This window comes from Camelus dromedarius, chromosome 9 (genome assembly GCF_036321535.1).
Source record: "Camelus dromedarius isolate mCamDro1 chromosome 9, mCamDro1.pat, whole genome shotgun sequence".
In the NCBI taxonomy this organism is placed as follows: domain Eukaryota; kingdom Metazoa; phylum Chordata; class Mammalia; order Artiodactyla; family Camelidae; genus Camelus; species Camelus dromedarius.
This window is the reverse complement of record NC_087444.1, coordinates 7,300,981-7,317,527: the sequence shown is the minus strand read 5'-3', so window position 1 is coordinate 7,317,527 and position 16,547 is coordinate 7,300,981. Positions and strand designations below refer to the sequence as shown.

Genomic DNA, 16,547 nt, shown 5'->3' with positions numbered 1-16,547 from the left:
GAATCTTCTTTCCAGCTCCTGTTAATGCTAATATTTTGACCTCTTCCCAGGGATCACAAATGTTTTTAATGGCGTCTAGAATGGTGAATCCTGTCTAGAAGATTTTCAAGCTTGCTTTGCCCAGATCCATCAGCGGAATCACTATCTATGGCAGCTATAACGTTAAGAAATGTAATTCTCAAATCATACCACTTGAAAGCCAAAATTAGTCCTTGATCATGGGCGGCAGAATGGACGTTGCGTGAGCAGGCGTGAAAACAACCTTAAGCTCATTGTACGTCTCCACCAGAGCTCTCGGGTGACCAGGTGCGTCGTCAATGAGCAGTCGTATTTTGAAGGGATCTTTTTTTTTTTTTTTCCTGAGCAGTGGGTCTCAACAGTGGGCTTAAAATATTTAATAAGCCATTTTGTAAATAAACATGCTGTCATCGAGGCTTTGTGGTTCCATTTATAGAGCACAGGCAGAGTATATTTAGCATCGTTCTTGAGGGCCCTAGGATTGTCAGGATGCTAAATGAGCATTGGCTCCAACTTAAAGTCACCAGCTGCATTAGCCCCTAGCAAGTGAGTCAGCCTGTCTTTTGAAGCTTTGACGGCAGGCATCGACTCCTTCTCTCAGCTAGGAAAGTCCTAGACGGCATCCTGTTCCAGCTTAAGACTGTTCTGTCCCCACTGAAAATCTGTCGTGTATGTGGCACCTTCGCCGGATCTTCCGGGATACTTACTGCAGCATCTACATCAGCGCTCGCTGCATCACCCTGCACTTCCAGGTTTTGGGGATGGCTTCTTTCCTGAAAGCTCATGAACCAGCCTCTGCTGGCTTCAGACTTTTCTTCAGCAGCTTCCTCACCTCTCTCAGCTTCTGGAGAGCTGGAGAGAGGTAGGGCCTCACGCTGGCTTAGGTTTTGGCTGGAGGGAATATTGCGGCCGGTTTGACCGTCTCTCTGGACCACTAACGCTTTCTGCAAATCAGCAATAAGGCTCTTCCACTCTCTTATCATTTGTGTCTTCACTGGAGCAGAACTTGTAATTTCTTTCAAGAACTTTCCCTTTGTATTCACAACTTGGCTGTTTGGCACCAGAGTCCTAGCTTTGGGCTTATCTTGGCTTTTGATGTGCCTTCCCCACCAAGCTTAATCATTTCTGTCTTTTGATTTAAAGTGAGAGGTGTGTGATTTTTTTCACTTGAACACTTAGCAGCTGTTAGAGGATTTGCACAGGATTAATTGCTTAATTTCAGTAACGTTGTGTCTCAGGACGTAGGGAAGCCCGAGGAAAGGGAGAGACACGGGGGTTACGGCTGGTTGGTGGTGCGGTCAGAGAACACACATTTATCGATTCAGTTCTTTGTCTTATGCAGGTGCAGTTTGTGGTACCCTCAAACCATCACCATAGTAACATCAAAGAGCACTGATCACACATCAGCAATAGCAAATATAATAGTGAGAAACTTTGAAATATTGTAAGAATTACTAAAATGTGACACAGAGACACAAAGTGAGCAAATGTTATTGGCTCCAAAAATGGCACCAATAGACTTACTCAACACAGGGTTGCCACATGCCTTCAATTTGTAAAAAATGCGCTGCCTGCAAAACCCAACACAGCGAAGCTCAGTAAAGCGAGGTATGGTATATGGCACAAAGGAAAGCGTGCTTTTAAGTCTCTGTGTGTTTCTTACTTCTCATACGATTTTAGAAAATATTTAGGAGTGCTTGATTTGTTTACTTTTTCCTTGCTTATCATGATTTGGGTGTTTCCGGTCTGTTATGATAAAATGGGAAGCTTGTGAGCAAAGCGTTACTGCATAATAGAACGTCACTCTTTATAGCGACATTATTCTGGAGGTCAGCGCAGTGGATACACTCATGGGATCTCACTTAAATAAATATCTTCATAGTCGGCTGCAATATTGGCCTTGGGCCTGATGTGCTGACATTTTAATTCCAAAGCATATTTGGAAACTTTACAAGTATCAAGAGACATTTCCTTATCCTTATCAAATATTCCTCTTTCCTTTAAACAGGAAAACTTACTACACCAGATCAAAAGAATGGTTTGGTTAAATAAAATGAATACATCTCAGCCAAGGTCACAAGAGAGGAGAGAGAAAGACTTACCATTTAGGTTCCCAGGCTGGGCCATGAGATTTGGAAGGAAGAGGCTGTGTACAGTAACATTTTATTAAGCTTCGTTCTCTTCCATTCCTCTGCCTCTGCTGAATTTCTGATTTAATAACATTTACTTGCATGGCTCATGGAATGCTGGTAAGATGTAAAGAAAGCTTTTTATTGCTTTGAAATTTTTTTGAGAAAGAGAGCACTAATGTCCTTCTTTCATTGCCATTTGTACACACGTAGAGTTTCACGATGTGCAGGTCTGTGTGCATGAACCTTTTATAACCTTACATAGTATTTTGAAAATGAAAATGAGAGTCATGCATCTAATGCTGCAAAATTATTTCTGTGATCCTGGTGATTTCCTACACAGCAGCCACTAATTATGTAAAGGCTTGGGAAACAAACAGTTCAGAAATATATGACTAAGAAAAAAAATCTAATTATTATAATGGAATTTTATGACTTTTTAATGAACTGACTATTTTGGAAGTGTTATTTTGTTATAGTCTTAAAATGTGCTGATGGATTTTATTATCCAAAACTATTTTTAAAAATGGGTTTCTTTACATTGGTACCACGTCCTTGAAGACTGTATCTATAAGTTTAACTGAAAATGATGCCAAAGTATTTACTTTGCCTACCCTACCTAATAAAGATAAGTTTTGGCAGTAACGATCAATGACATTGAATTTAGAAAATATTTTTGGTATTTGAGTAAATTGGCATGTTTCTGACAAAGGAAGGGGGAACTTAGGTACTTAATTCTATGCCTTCAGGTAAACAAAACAAATAATAAATTTCCATGCTGCGAAGATGATTTTAAAACTATAATCTAATTGTTTTATTATTGACTAAATTGTCCCAAATGGTGACAAATTAAAACTCAATCCCAAAAAGATAATGTGGGTCTTAGTTACCCGCTGTTATGGGACTTTTAAAAATGTCTCTGAAGGCAGCATAGAGATTAATCTGAGAACGTTCTGCTTGACTCCTGATTTTCCGTGATATTTAAGTGAAGGCTGGTGGCACTGCATCTTACCTCGAATTGGCGCCTCCAGTAGAGTTAACACCAGTTTGCATGGGTTTAAGAGGCACAGTCAAACTGCTCTGCTTTGTGTTGGGAAGATTAAAAAAATATATTTTCAAAAACAGGGAGAAAATTAGGATTGCTAACATTAGTGGAAGGTGATAGACCGAACTGCCTCAAGTGAAATGTGTCTCCATTTAAAAAAAAAATCACATCACCCAAACACAGCCTTAGAATAGACTTTCTTCTTTTATCTTGCGTCTTATAAACCTGGCATGCATAGAGATGTAGCCAGTGGTAGACAGCTCAGTATGTTAAATAATTTAACACTCCCACCGCTTCGGAAAGCACAGGGAGGCACTGGAGGGAGGGCAATGGAAGGAACCATATGATGTAAAAATGGATGGATGGTGAACTCTTTTAGAGTTTCTGAACTATTGCCGTGTTGGTTTATTGTAAACTGAAACATACACACACACACACACCAAAAAACCCCAAAGTTAACATGGTTTGTTTTCTTCCTCAGGAATTTATACATTTGGACTGTTCGCTACAGATATCTTTGTAAATGCTGGACAAGTAGTCACAGGAAATCTGGCTCCACATTTTCTGGCCCTGTGCAAACCCAACTACACGGCCCTCGGATGCCAGCAGTATACGCAGTTCATCAGTGGGGAAGAGGCCTGCACGGGGAACCCGGATCTCATCATGAGAGCAAGGAAGACGTTTCCGTCCAAAGAAGCGGCCCTCAGTGTCTACGCAGCGATGTATCTGACAGTAAGTAAGAGTCAGAAACCTTTCTTAGTCTGTCTTTCTGTGAATTCTCCCGAAGTGGAAATTATTCCTCCCTGCCATAGTGGAAGTCACATTAAAAGCTTTCTGCAGGCCATTTAATTTATTTTTAATAATAGCTGTTTGTGCTGTGGATAAAATTAAGTCAGTTGGCTCTCATGAGATTATGTGTGGGCAGTTGGTTGCATTAAAAAATACAGCCATTAGCATTTCTATTTGAGAATATGTTTGTCTTTATATTAAGTAGAGCTTAATGGAAATGAATTTGTCCTATAGCAGTCCCCATAAACGTTTAATGGTGCAATTAGAAGGACTACCCAGGCCTCTTAGATACCTACTCAAGCTCTGATGTTCTCTGGTGAAGGGGGGCCAAGAGGCACTCTTTTTCTAGAAAGTTCTTTCATTATTGGTTAACTACATTATCGTAATATCTCAACCAGTGTTTTAATATTTTCTGGTAGAACTAACCAAAATGCTGTTGTAAATTATATATATATATATATTCTTTATTCTTGGGTATTTGCCATCATTTTGGTGGTGAGAACCAGGCCCTAAGTGCAGCTGTCTTCGGACAGCCACGTGTAGGTGGAAGTAAGTGGTCACGCTGAGTGCATTTCTGATCTGCAGGAGGAGAAGGCAGGGCAGCTCTTGGTCCCTGTATTTGTGTCCATCGGCCTTCCCCTCTGCACCAGAATCTGCCTTGAAGCCATGGAGTCGGACTCCAAAACATGCCTCGTAGGCTTTTCCACAGCTACAGCAGGGCGTTCAGAGAATTTTTTCTTTGGGGGTCCTCCTTGCCAGTGGTGCCAATACCTACTTCTTTCTGATTTCAGCTCAATGACAAGAGATCTCAGGACCAGTCTGAACCCAAATTCGATCATTTCTAATTACATGAAAAAATTCGGAATTATTTTTACCCTCTAAGAACTATTTGATTATGGAAATGTTTCTAATGTTCCTAACGTATTCTTGTCAGTTTATCTCTGAAAGCAGAGAGAATAACTCCTGCGACACCCCTACTTGAGACTGGAAATAATAATCACCAAGTAAAGGACAATTTGAGAGGGGGAACTATGGCATCGTACCTAACATTCACAATGGCAGGATGATTTCGGAGGTCATAAGGGTATGCATTTTAACATTTTTAAAGTTTTTAAGCCAAGTTAATTCTACCACTCACTGTCTGGAATTTTTTTAAAATTCCAATGAGAAAAATTTTTATAGAGTTAAGGATTAAATCCTATCCCATCCATTTTCTCTTCTGATTTCTGTATAATTCCCCAGTTACAATGCCCTTCTTGTCCTCACTCTGCTCCCAACTCTGTTCCTCTAATTTCCCCCGATTCTTTAGCGCATCACTTGTGCTTTCTGCTGCACATTCTAAGGTACTTCTAGACTTCACGTGAAATCTTCTAATCCATGCATGTTCTTTCCTGTTCACTAAATTTCTTGGCTGAACATTCTACCTCTCCTAGAAGATGGAGTATTCAGCCTTAATATGAAGATCTAAAACTTGAGTGAATCAGGAGTCAGAAATTACGTTTCACTCCTGATCATGGCATCTAACTCTGATGCTTGCATTTGTGTCTGAGTATACAGATCTGCATAGACATATGATGAAGCCAATGACTTGAGACAAATTCCGGAATACTCTCTGACCCCAGATACTGTTACATGATTATCTTAGCACTGATGCAGATGATGGGTTCTGCTGTGTGATCAGGGTGTGCCAATGGTGGTGAATGTGCTAGCAGAGTGGAATACTTGGTCTTTATGTTTTCTGCCCAAATGGTGTTTCCGAAGGCATTGCTATGGGAGAAGGTGCTATCCGTTTATGTACTGTAAAAATGTCTTAGCATCTTGTCTTGCCCTGGTCTGCTGGCATTTGTTTTAGCAACTTCTTATCTGATTTGTTTTAGGAGCTTACTCGAAGGCATTTATTTAAGCAACTTCTGGATTATAAGCCATATTCTTCTAGTCTGTAATAAAAACTTGGAGCTATTTTAATAATATTAATTATTGTTATTAGCAAATATTTTTGACCATTTACTATACGTCAGGCACTAGGGCTTCACTTTTACTAATTTATTTAATATATTACTAATTCTTATTTATCTGTTATTAAAATTATTATTATTATTGTTATCATTGATTATTTACACTAACTTATTGAATCCTTACAACAGCTCCTTGAAGGATGTACTATTATTATGCCCATTTTACAGATGAGGACACTCAGCAGGTGAAGTCACTTGCCCAGACTCATAGAACCACCTATTTTCCTGGCTACAGTGATTCCGAATGTTCCAGAGAGGGAGTCATTAAATAATACTAGCCTTCACGGGTGTCTGGTTAGCTGAATTCCCTCCTGCTCCTGCATACTCCCCAGTGCTCATAAAAGTCAAAACCAAAGGTTCAGATGATAGATATGTTTAGAGAAAAAAAAAATTTAATAACACTCCAGCACTCGGGAACCTTCTATCATTAAACAGCGGTTCAGACTAAAAGTCAGGATTCCTGCTTGTAATTACATTGACGGGTCCCACTGTCTTTGTAACAATAGATCCTGTTCTCCGCTAGCTGCTCTTCCCCCTTCCCTGCCACCCCTGTGCGTGAGGAGTGGGTGGCTGCCATGGCAACTCCGAATATAACTCCGGCTGCACGTGGAGGCCTTACAGTCAGGATTTGCCGTTGTATTTGAACCCGTATACATACATATTTCTTCCTAGCTTCACTAGAGACATCTTGGAAAACTTTGTAATAGAAATGCTGGGATGTTTTAAACTAACACAGCCTCATAAAATGCTTGCCAGATTCTGACATGTAGGTAAATAGGGGAAAACAGCCATATTATTCAATATTCTCTGTGGAACTAGGCTGATTGCCTGCTATATTTAGGTCGAGATATATTTGTTTAATGTGGCATAGGGGTTACACATGTATATAAACACGTAAATAAAAGTTAATGAGCCCTGTTATGAAGCATGTGAATCAGAACGGAAGAATATTTTTATGAACTTGAACTCTCCCTTAGCATATGACTTTAATGAAGACTTTGGGGGTAATTTGATCACCGAGTTGTTCTCTTTTGCTTTGCTGAGAACTTTCAGGGAAAAAAAAAAAAATTCTACGCCTGTTTTTGCAAATGCTGTCGGTTTCCCAGGAAATAATTCTAAAGGTTATTTAACCCTCATTAAATTTATAATTCAGTGTTAAGTTGCATTAGAATAATATTTAAATTTAGCTTCGTGGTATTTCTTTTCATATAAAAATGGGTAAAGTTTTGTTTTTGTTTTTGTTTTTGTTTTTTAATTAAAGTCAGGTGAAACTCCAAGGTTGAGAATGAGGCATACAGTTTGGTGACTTTCCAGTTGACCTCGTAAACCGTTGAAGCCAAAAGTCATAGAATGGCCTCTTTAGGTCTTCTAATTCTGACCTTAGATTTTCTGAAAATCTTAAAAAAATAAAGGAAGAGTCAGCTACATTTACTGACCTTTTCCCATTATCTGCTGCCTCATAACAACCCACCCTAAACCTCAAAACAACAAGAATTTATGACCCTCAGGATGCTGCAGGCTGACCAGTGGTTTTCTTGGTGGTCAATCTTTGTTGCATCTCTCACGAGTCGTGTTCAGCTGACCAGGCAGCTGGGGGTGGAGGAGCTGGGACAGCCCGGGGAGCCGGGCTCTCATGTTCTCAAGACGTCTTTCTCATGGGTTGTTTTCCCTGCCACAGTCTTAGAGCAGCCTTCCAAGAGCGCAGAGGCCCAAGCTGCAAGGCATCTTGGGGCACAGGCTCCAAAACTTGTTCAGCACCCCCATGGCTGCACTTTCTCGGTCCAGGCAAACCATAAGGCCAGCCCAGATGGATGGGGGTGAGGAAGAGTCTCTACCTAGAGATGGGAGGCCCATCAAAGTCAGACTGTGAAGAGGTGAAAGGACCGGGAAAGGAGGAATCTGTGGACATTAAACAGTTCACTGCAGGTGCTCCCAAAACACTAGCGGAAAGCCCTGGAGTAGCATTTTCCTGTCTTCTTCCACCTCGTTGGTGGCAGGTCATCCGTGTCATCCTGCTCTCACTGCCCACATGGCCCTGTCTTTTATGAAAAGCTCACAAGGTCCCACGTGCAGGAGTGACTGCCCACAGGCTGCCAAGACAAGAGTCAAATGAACACAGCCCACTGGTGTCTGTCTGCCCCTCCGTTTGTGACGTTTTACCTAATTCTGCAGAGGGACATGAGCAGGCTGTCATTCTGGGGCACAGGAATTGGGGAAGCATGCCAGGTTACTCACAGCTGACTCCATGAGACTGACTGGTCAGGGACTGGGTTTGGAGAAGAAGGATTGGGGTGGGTAAGAAGGAAGGCTCTGGGCTACCTTCAAGAGTTTGTCTTCACTGGCTGGTGAGACCTGGCTTCCATCGGAAGGCCATTCCTCTAAATCTTCCCTGCTCAGGAGTAATTCAGTGCAGAAATGGATACAGTCCCTGTGCTCTGGATTTCAATTGAGCAAATTTGTGTCTACTAGATAATGTACCAAAAAGCATTTATTGGGCACGCACGCGTAATGTGGCTGCTCTTGTCTGCTTGTCTACCGGTGCTGTGACCCTGCGAGTAGTCGACTGAGTTTCTGCTGCCAGCCTTCAGCGAAGTGTTATTGGTAGCGGGTGGGGGAAGGTACAGAAGATCTGCAGAGTACCCATTGGGTTCCACTGTTTTCACTACCACAGACCCCTTTTATAGCTCACCTCTTCCCATTCCCCCCAGTCCTCCATGCACTCCATGTCTTTATCTTCTGTTGAACAGATTAACACTTTTGCATCCCAACTTGGGCCCAGATATTAAACAATGGTCCATAATAATAAAAATATAATACGCTGTTTTGAAACTGCATAATGCAATTATTAAAATGGCACACGTACAACAATTATCAAATAATAAGCAGTAAATGATTAAAGACACATGGATACCCTGCATCTTGACTTGAATTTTACCTGGCGTCCATACGTGACACTTACATTTGGGGATGCTGTGATTGGCCCGTGGCTTTATAGTGGTATCTGGTTCTCTAGTCACATCACAACAATTCCCATGTCTCCCGCAGCGTATCGGATCCACTCAGCAGCGTGTGCTCACCATTGTCGCCAACTGACTCACTGTAGTTCCAGCCCAAAGCAAAGAGTACTGACTTTTTAGTTACTGCACTTTTGCCTATGATGGATAGATACAATATCCCACTAGGCTCCTTGAAATATTGAAGAACATGTCGTAGAACTCCATTAAGACGTCAGGAGGTTAGGTGTGAGCGGTCTCCAGCCTGGGGATGGCTGGCAGCACCTACACATTCTAATTGGGAAAACAGGACTGACTGTCACAGGGCAGTGGGAGGTGGTCAGGGCTGCGCTGTGACTTTCGTGGGGCCGAGGTACTCATGTGTGCCTTCATGGCCCCCCTCCGCCTTTAAATATAAATATAAATGCAAATATAAATATAAATATAAATATATAAATATGTATATATTAGAACCTCATTGTTGTAAGAACACATTTATAAATAATATATGTTAAACATTTTCTTCAACCTAAATGCTCACTTTTTCCTTCTGATTTTAAGAGATTAAGACGATTTCATGGGTCCCTAGAAGTACCATCAGCCCTAGAAGTATTGCAGTGCCTACTGGATAAGTTTGTCCTGGGGATGGTACATAATAAAGTTCTAAGTGAAATATAATCGTTAGCGTATCTGGTAACAACCATGGGAGCCACTCTGTGCCCAGGAGGGAAGAGGCCACTATTGGTAAGCATCAGGGAGCAGTACTTCAGAAATAAGTGGTTCTTGGGATAGGGTTGGAGATGGATATGATTTGAACAGGGAAAGAAGAAGCAATTCCAGGTCAGGGGACAGAGGGGGCAAAGACACAGAGCAAGAAGCAGTAGATGCAGTTAGGGGCCAGTGACAGGCGCACCGCAGATGGGGAGCAGAAGGGGTGGCTGGTGGTGGGCAGGGGGAGGAACTGTGGGATTTAAGGATTAGCAAGAATAAGTCAATCGGAAAGACCTTGTAAGCCAATCTGAGGCTTCATGCTTGAGTTAATAAGCAAGACAGAGTTGAAAAATGACGTGATAGAAGCAGTTCTTTAGAAGGGTTTTATTTATTTATTTCAATCCCATAAATATATATTGAATACCTAGAATGCGTCAAGCTGGTGCATTCTGATACAGTCCTTCTGAAGTTTAAAATGGTCTGATGGAGAGTAAAGAGGGATTTTAAAAGGAAAAGACAAAACTTAAAAGTAAAGAATATTTGAAAGAGATTGTCAGTCTCAGATGTGAAATGATAAGGATTTGAATTCAGTTGGTTTCCTTAAGATTGAAAGCTGTGGTGCTGATGAGACCAGAGTCCGATGATACGAGATGTACAGATTTGAACAGCTGGGGGTCTCTGAGCATCTTCTCTTCGAGCACAGGAGTAGGAAAGTCAGACCAGACCCAGAGCCAGCGGTCTGGTGTGCAGCTCGGGTTTCACACACCATCACCAGCTTAGATGCTATGGCTACATGGATCCAAATCCCTGGGCCCAATTTTAGCATTTTTTACTGCTTCCTTGTTTCCAATCTCTATTCCCCAGCTTCCATTTATCGAAAGGTAACAGTCTAGCATCATACTAAGCCCTCTGTACGCCGTAATCTTCACAAAGGCTGCGATGAAGGTCTGGCTGTCTTCCTTTCCCAGGTAACAACACTGAGGCCACAAGAGGCTAATGAAGTTGCCCAGAGTCACTCAGCTAGTATTAGAGTTGGGAATGTGACTCCAGGTCAGTGTGACTCCAAAGCCAGCGTTTGGTCTCTTACATCACACTGCCTCCTGAGATGTGCCCCTGTGAAGAGAAGGCAGCTCCGTTCTGAGTTATCTTCAGAGCCCAGTGCCTTACCCATAGTAGCTGAAGAAAACTAGTTAGGTGATGTTAATTGAAATGTTGTATGATATGAATTAGAAAGGATGTGGGGGAAAAATGTGCATTCCATAAGTTCCTGTTTCACGTCCTGTTTTTCAGGCAGCCAAGTAGCTCAAACACTAAAAGAAATATGAATGGTCATGATTGTCAAGTTTTTAATTGTACTTTGATTTTAAGTGGATGCATATTTTATTCTTATGACCCTTAAGTTTGAATATCTTATGTTCTGCACGTTGTTTGCAATGTTAAAGAACTTTAATTGCTTCTAAAATGACAACTTCGAAGTTATCTTTAACTTCTTTACAATGTACAATAACTGGCTACATAATAACCTCACCAGCCTCGGCCGTGCTAACTGCTGACTGGACCTCTGTGGTAAGCAGTTTCGCTTTGATGGGGTCCAGCAGAACCCGAATTATAACGGGCAGCTCTGAACGTGCGGTCATTTGATACCCCGGGGTCAAACAGTCCATCTCTGCTGGGCCCACTGACACACTCACACGTCTCCTTTTTAAAAGACACCCCATTCCCTGCTGCCAATGTCGTGGCCTTGCAGGAGCCAGCACCGTGATTCTCGCACTTACTGCCATAAGCCCCAGGCTGTGTGCTTCCCACCGCTGGCGCTCGAGCACCGTAGGGTCTGCTGGATCGTGTGGCCCAGGTGACAGATTGTACTTATGGCAGAGCCCTTCCTGCTGCCGCCCCAGCTTTTCGTGTCACCTGGTACCTGGGCCAGAACGGTATTCATAAGGGTAGGATGTGTTTCCTTAAGAACGCAAAGCGATCTAAAGGTGCCGTGCTTCCCTTCTTTGCGGTGGGAACACAAGGTGCAGTCGTTTGTACTTGACTTTGGAGGGCATGTCTAGCACGGCCCTGATCAGTGGGTCCCTGAGAGCTTTACTGATGTCCCAGGTCCCTGAATCTTATACAGTTTACCTCCCAAGGTCTGGAATGCGTGTGTCTTCCCCAAGACCCCAGTGAGCTAACCACCTCTTGTTTATCTTGCCTGATCAGAATGACATTTTTGATGTAAAGGATCCATATGGCAGCCTGTGAGATGTCCAGAATGTCCACCTCACTGCAGACTGTGATATGGCAAAGAGCAGGAGAGTGAACGTCGCCCTGACATAAACTGGGGTGTGAGGAGCTGCCTGTTCCACGTGAATGTGAGCTGTTTCTCATCCTCTTTCTTGAATGAGAGAGAAAAGAACGCATTTGACAAATCAATGGCCGCTACTCCTTGGTTGATGATTCAGTAGTCTATGGTCATTCTCCAGGATCTGTCTAGACTGGTGAACTGAATGGAGATAGGAGAAGAACTACCACCCCCGCATTCTTGAGATCTTAAGTGGTGGCATCAAATCTTCAACATCCCCCCTTCCCTAACGCAGTATTATGTTTGATGTACTATCCTGCAGGAGTGGGAGAATACAGTTTCATAAGCTTCCAGTTGAGTTCCCCCAGGGCTCCACCCTCCCAGGGGAACACGACCACTGGGTGTGCTCTCATACCGAGGAAGTCCACTGTGAGCCAGACTTTGGCTTGGACTCACTTGTTATCTAGTCCCCGTGTGACCCTGCTCTGACACGAGGCCATGGTGATGTTAATTCAGGTGTCTGGGAACCAGTGCCCACTGGGACTATGTCCAATAGTCCTCAAAATATCTAGGTGCTCTCTTTTCCCCAGTGTATCGCCGCTGACTAAATGATCACGGGTCCTTTTGGAGAAGGACCCGGGAAATCATTACAACACATACTTTCTGTTGTGCTGCAGGGTCCTTCCCTTGGGGACCAGCTGCCTCTTCAGTCAGTGAGTTTCATCCAGGTTAGAGAACTGCAGAAAGAATTAAAATATTATATTGGGGCATCTACTCTCAGCTCTGTAGCCTTGCTTTCTTGTGATTGTATATTAATTGTGAGCCTCATTGGCTCCCCATATGTTTAGCCCCTAGAAAATGCTGCCATTTATAAATCATCTTCAGAACTGCTGGCTGGGCAAGTCCCCTTGGCTGTCCCTCAGGCCTTCAGCATCACCATAACAATTACGATACTCCCTCCCACCCCATCCCTGCTTCTGATGGTTCAGCACTGATACCTGGCTTCTGTTTCTTCGGGTCCCTCATAATCCACATGGACATCAAGGAGCCCAGCTCTGTGGGAGCCTCTCCTCCCATCACCCTCGCCTGCACCGGGGCAGCACTGCCAAACTTGCGCGTCATGCCGTGCCCCTCTCACCAGCGGTGCGTCCACTAGGTCCTCCCAGGGTACCTAATCCTCTGGGGTGCCTTGGAGACTCCTCTCCTGCGTCCATCCCAGGAATGCCCACTTCTCTGAGGCTTTTCATTCCTTCCCCCATCTGCCAAGGCAATGCAGGCACGTCAGCTTCATTAAGAGAAGGCAGTCGTTTTCTCTAGGCTTGTAGGAGCCAGCCCAGCAAGGTATTTCTATGGTTCCCTGGGGCCTGGTGAAAGTGTTAAATCCCACATCCCCAGGGAGAGTGTCCTCATGTCAACAAATGCTCCCTTATCCTGTTTCTGTTTCACCGTCGTTGATAAAACCCCCTTCTGAATCCAGCCGCAGAGGTCTGCCCTGGCTCCGGGAGGCGTGTGCCGGCTAATTCTTGCAGCAGTTTGGGGGAGGAGTCTGTCCGCTTCTCAGTAGGTTCGTCACATCCCGGGCACCAATCACCACTGGTGGCTTTGAGCAATTGCATTGCTGCCTGGCGGACTGTCTGTGCATAGGTTGGGATCCTTATTTCCAGGCAAGATATGTTGCCAAACCCATCTGACCACCTGCTTTCTTAGACTAGCCCTGGTACCAATTACGCTTCTCCAAAAAGTGGACAAGATTTATTGGAGGATTGGAGGGGGGCAATATTTGCAAAAGTTAGAGGAAAGAAGCAAGATTGGATGGGGGAGTCTCAGCTAGTCTTGAGCAGGGGTAGAAGAGCCCCATGTTGGGCATAAATGGCCAAGCCTTAGTACCCCTGCCATGCTCAGTCACTGGTCAGGGGCTGGCCAGCAAGCTTGTGGCCTCTGCTCAAACACTGTGGAATCTAGATGCACGGCAAGTGGAGACTCTCAGCTCATTGCTCTCCTAAGAGGAGAACAGCTTGTTCTTTCCTGAAGGGAGGGCAGAGCACTTGCCTCTGTGGCTGCCCCGCGGCTCTCATCTGTCAGGTAACGCACAGCAAGGGGTTAACAGTGTGGTATGTTGTCTTCTGTGAGCCTCCCTGTGTCAAATATATTTGCCCTTGAAGTGCCTTAATGTACAGAAAAAAAATTTCTGTAAACTTCTGAAAAAAGCGCTGTAATTTCAATCATCAAACTCCCAACTTGAAGATATAGTTCAAGTCAAAGAGATTTCTTGGCACCTCTTCCACTGCAGTAGAAAAGAGATGACCTTCTGTGAACACAGTCTGCTTTGAGCCTTTTGTTTGTCTGTGCCATTTAAAGAAACTCTTGGAAGGAGAACATAGGACTTCAAATAACAAATAGAAATCACTCTATAATAATATAGAAATTTCGAGTATAAAAATAACTTATTATTGAGAGCTTACTGGGCTAAGCACCTTGCACGCAGTAGATTTAGTGCTTTCTTTCCTTTGTCAAACATCTTAATCAGGCATCTTTCTCTATATAGAGATGTGTGCTTTTAGCTTTTACACAATGTAGGGAAATATGATTTCCTGAGACATGCTGAAATTTCCATTATCAAAAAATAAAACCAACGTTCGCACAGAAACTATCCATTAATTTGAGCTACCATCCCATTTCTGAAAGAAACTTCTGGGAAGATAAGTTCATACTGCTTCACCTTTGAAACTATTCAGAATGTGGGTTTTGCCCCTCCCCATCCTGCCCACACTCTACCTAAACTACTCAGAATTCATCCACCAGAGAGCTTATCAAAAGCCTCTTCAGATCCTCGGCTTGCTGGCCGTCTCAGTGACATGGAGCTCCTGATCACCGCCTCCTGTCTGAGCTTCTCTTTCTTCAGACTCTGAGAACATTGTATTTTCCAAATTTACCTCTTCCCTCATGAAGTGCTTTCCTGCAATGTCAGAAAAATCATCTATGAGCATTTACCAGGTTTCTGTTCCTGACCTCCTTTCCTTCCGTTATCCCTCCCAAGGGTGATCTCATTCACTGCCACTCCCACGTCTTTTCAACCCCCCAAACTCCTTCACTGGCCTCAGCCTCTCTCCTGAACTCCAGAGTTTACTCCTAACTTGAACATAAATATGTTGTGTTTCACCAGCTCCTTAAACTCAGCATCTCAGAAATGAAAACCATGACCTCGCTCCATCGTAGCCCTGGCTTCTGTGTCTTCTGATTTGCTTGTCGGCATTCCCACCCTCCCAGCTACCCAAGTGAAAGGTCTGAGTCATCCTCAGCTCCTCCCACTTCCACGCCCCCACATCCAGATGTCTGATAATTTTGTTGGTTCCACATTTGAAGTATCTCTCAAATCCAGACTCTGCTTCTCCACCACCCCCCACTTCTGCTAGAACATGGCTCCTTTAAATCATTCACCTTCACTACTGTAGGAGCCTCCCAAAGAAGCATCCTAAGAAAATGCTTGACTCACCGCATCTGTTTTACCCTGAGCACCCGAGTAACCCTCCTAAAGCCTGAGCTTCAGCAAGTCTGTCTTTGCACGGAGGCTCTTTGCGGCCTCCCCTCATGGACCTGCAGGGGTCACACTCCTATCTGTGGCACCTGAGACCCTCTTTGTTCTGGCTAAAACGTCTTCCTTTCTGCTGTGGACTGAATTGTGTCCCCTGCAAAATTCGTATACTGAAGCCCTGACCTCCAATTGACGGTGCTCAGAAGTGGGGCGTTTGGGAGGTAGTTCAGTCTAGAAGAGGTCCTCACGAGGGCATTAGAGCACTTAGAAGAAAAGACGCCAGAGAGCTTGCTCTCGCCCAGCAAGAAGGCAGCGACCTGCAAACCAGGAAGGGAGCTCTCCCACCAGAACCCCTCCATGCTGGCCCCTGGCCTCAGACCGCCAGCCTGCCCGGCTGTGAGAAGATCAGTGTCTGTTGGTCAAGGTGCCCCGTCTGTGGGCTTCGGTTACGGCAGCTTGAGCTGAGACACTGCCCTTGGCTCACAGCGCCTTACGAGCTCAGTTCCCAGGTCATGTGAACGCAGTTCAGTCTGGGTCATTACCAGTTACCACAGTGTTCCTTTTTCTATTTCTATACTTTTACTTTTGCTGTCCTCTCAGCCTCCAGTATCTGCAGTACCTCCTACCTCCATACTCATCTAATCAAAATTCCATTCACCTTTTCAAGTGTCGGTCAGAGTCGTCTACTACCAGTCACGGGAGGTGACGCTGGCCAAGTATAGTGATTTAGACCAAATGAGGTGAAGGGTCAAGCTGAAGAACCAGGCCCAGGGGTGAGCAGGAGCCGACGGAAGCCCAGAACCCCAGCCAGAGTCCGACCACAGGGAGGGTGTGGAGAGGATGCAATGCTGTGACCGCAGGACCCTGGGTACCACAGGGCCACCGTCTTGTGCTGCCCCCACCAGCACCGTTGCCATGGCAGCAGCTGGTGGAATGGCTGTCCCACTGGATCTACTTCTCTGCATCGCTTGCAGGCACGTCTGAGTGACCGAGTGTAGGTCGTGTGCCAGCAGCCTGCTCGCCGGGAC

General features: G+C 44.3%; 1 protein-coding gene across 5 annotated transcripts in view; it reads left to right on the top strand.

Annotated features, from left to right (window-relative positions):
• PLPPR5 (phospholipid phosphatase related 5) overlaps positions 1-16,547 on the top strand; it is a 102,194-nt gene that overhangs the window by 41,220 nt on the left and 44,427 nt on the right. For all 5 annotated transcript variants that reach the window (XM_064488752.1, XM_064488753.1, XM_064488749.1 and 2 more), the window contains exon 3: positions 3,674-3,924. In XM_064488752.1, coding sequence (XP_064344822.1) covers positions 3,674-3,924 — 251 coding nt within the window. The remainder of the gene's footprint in view (positions 1-3,673; positions 3,925-16,547) is intronic.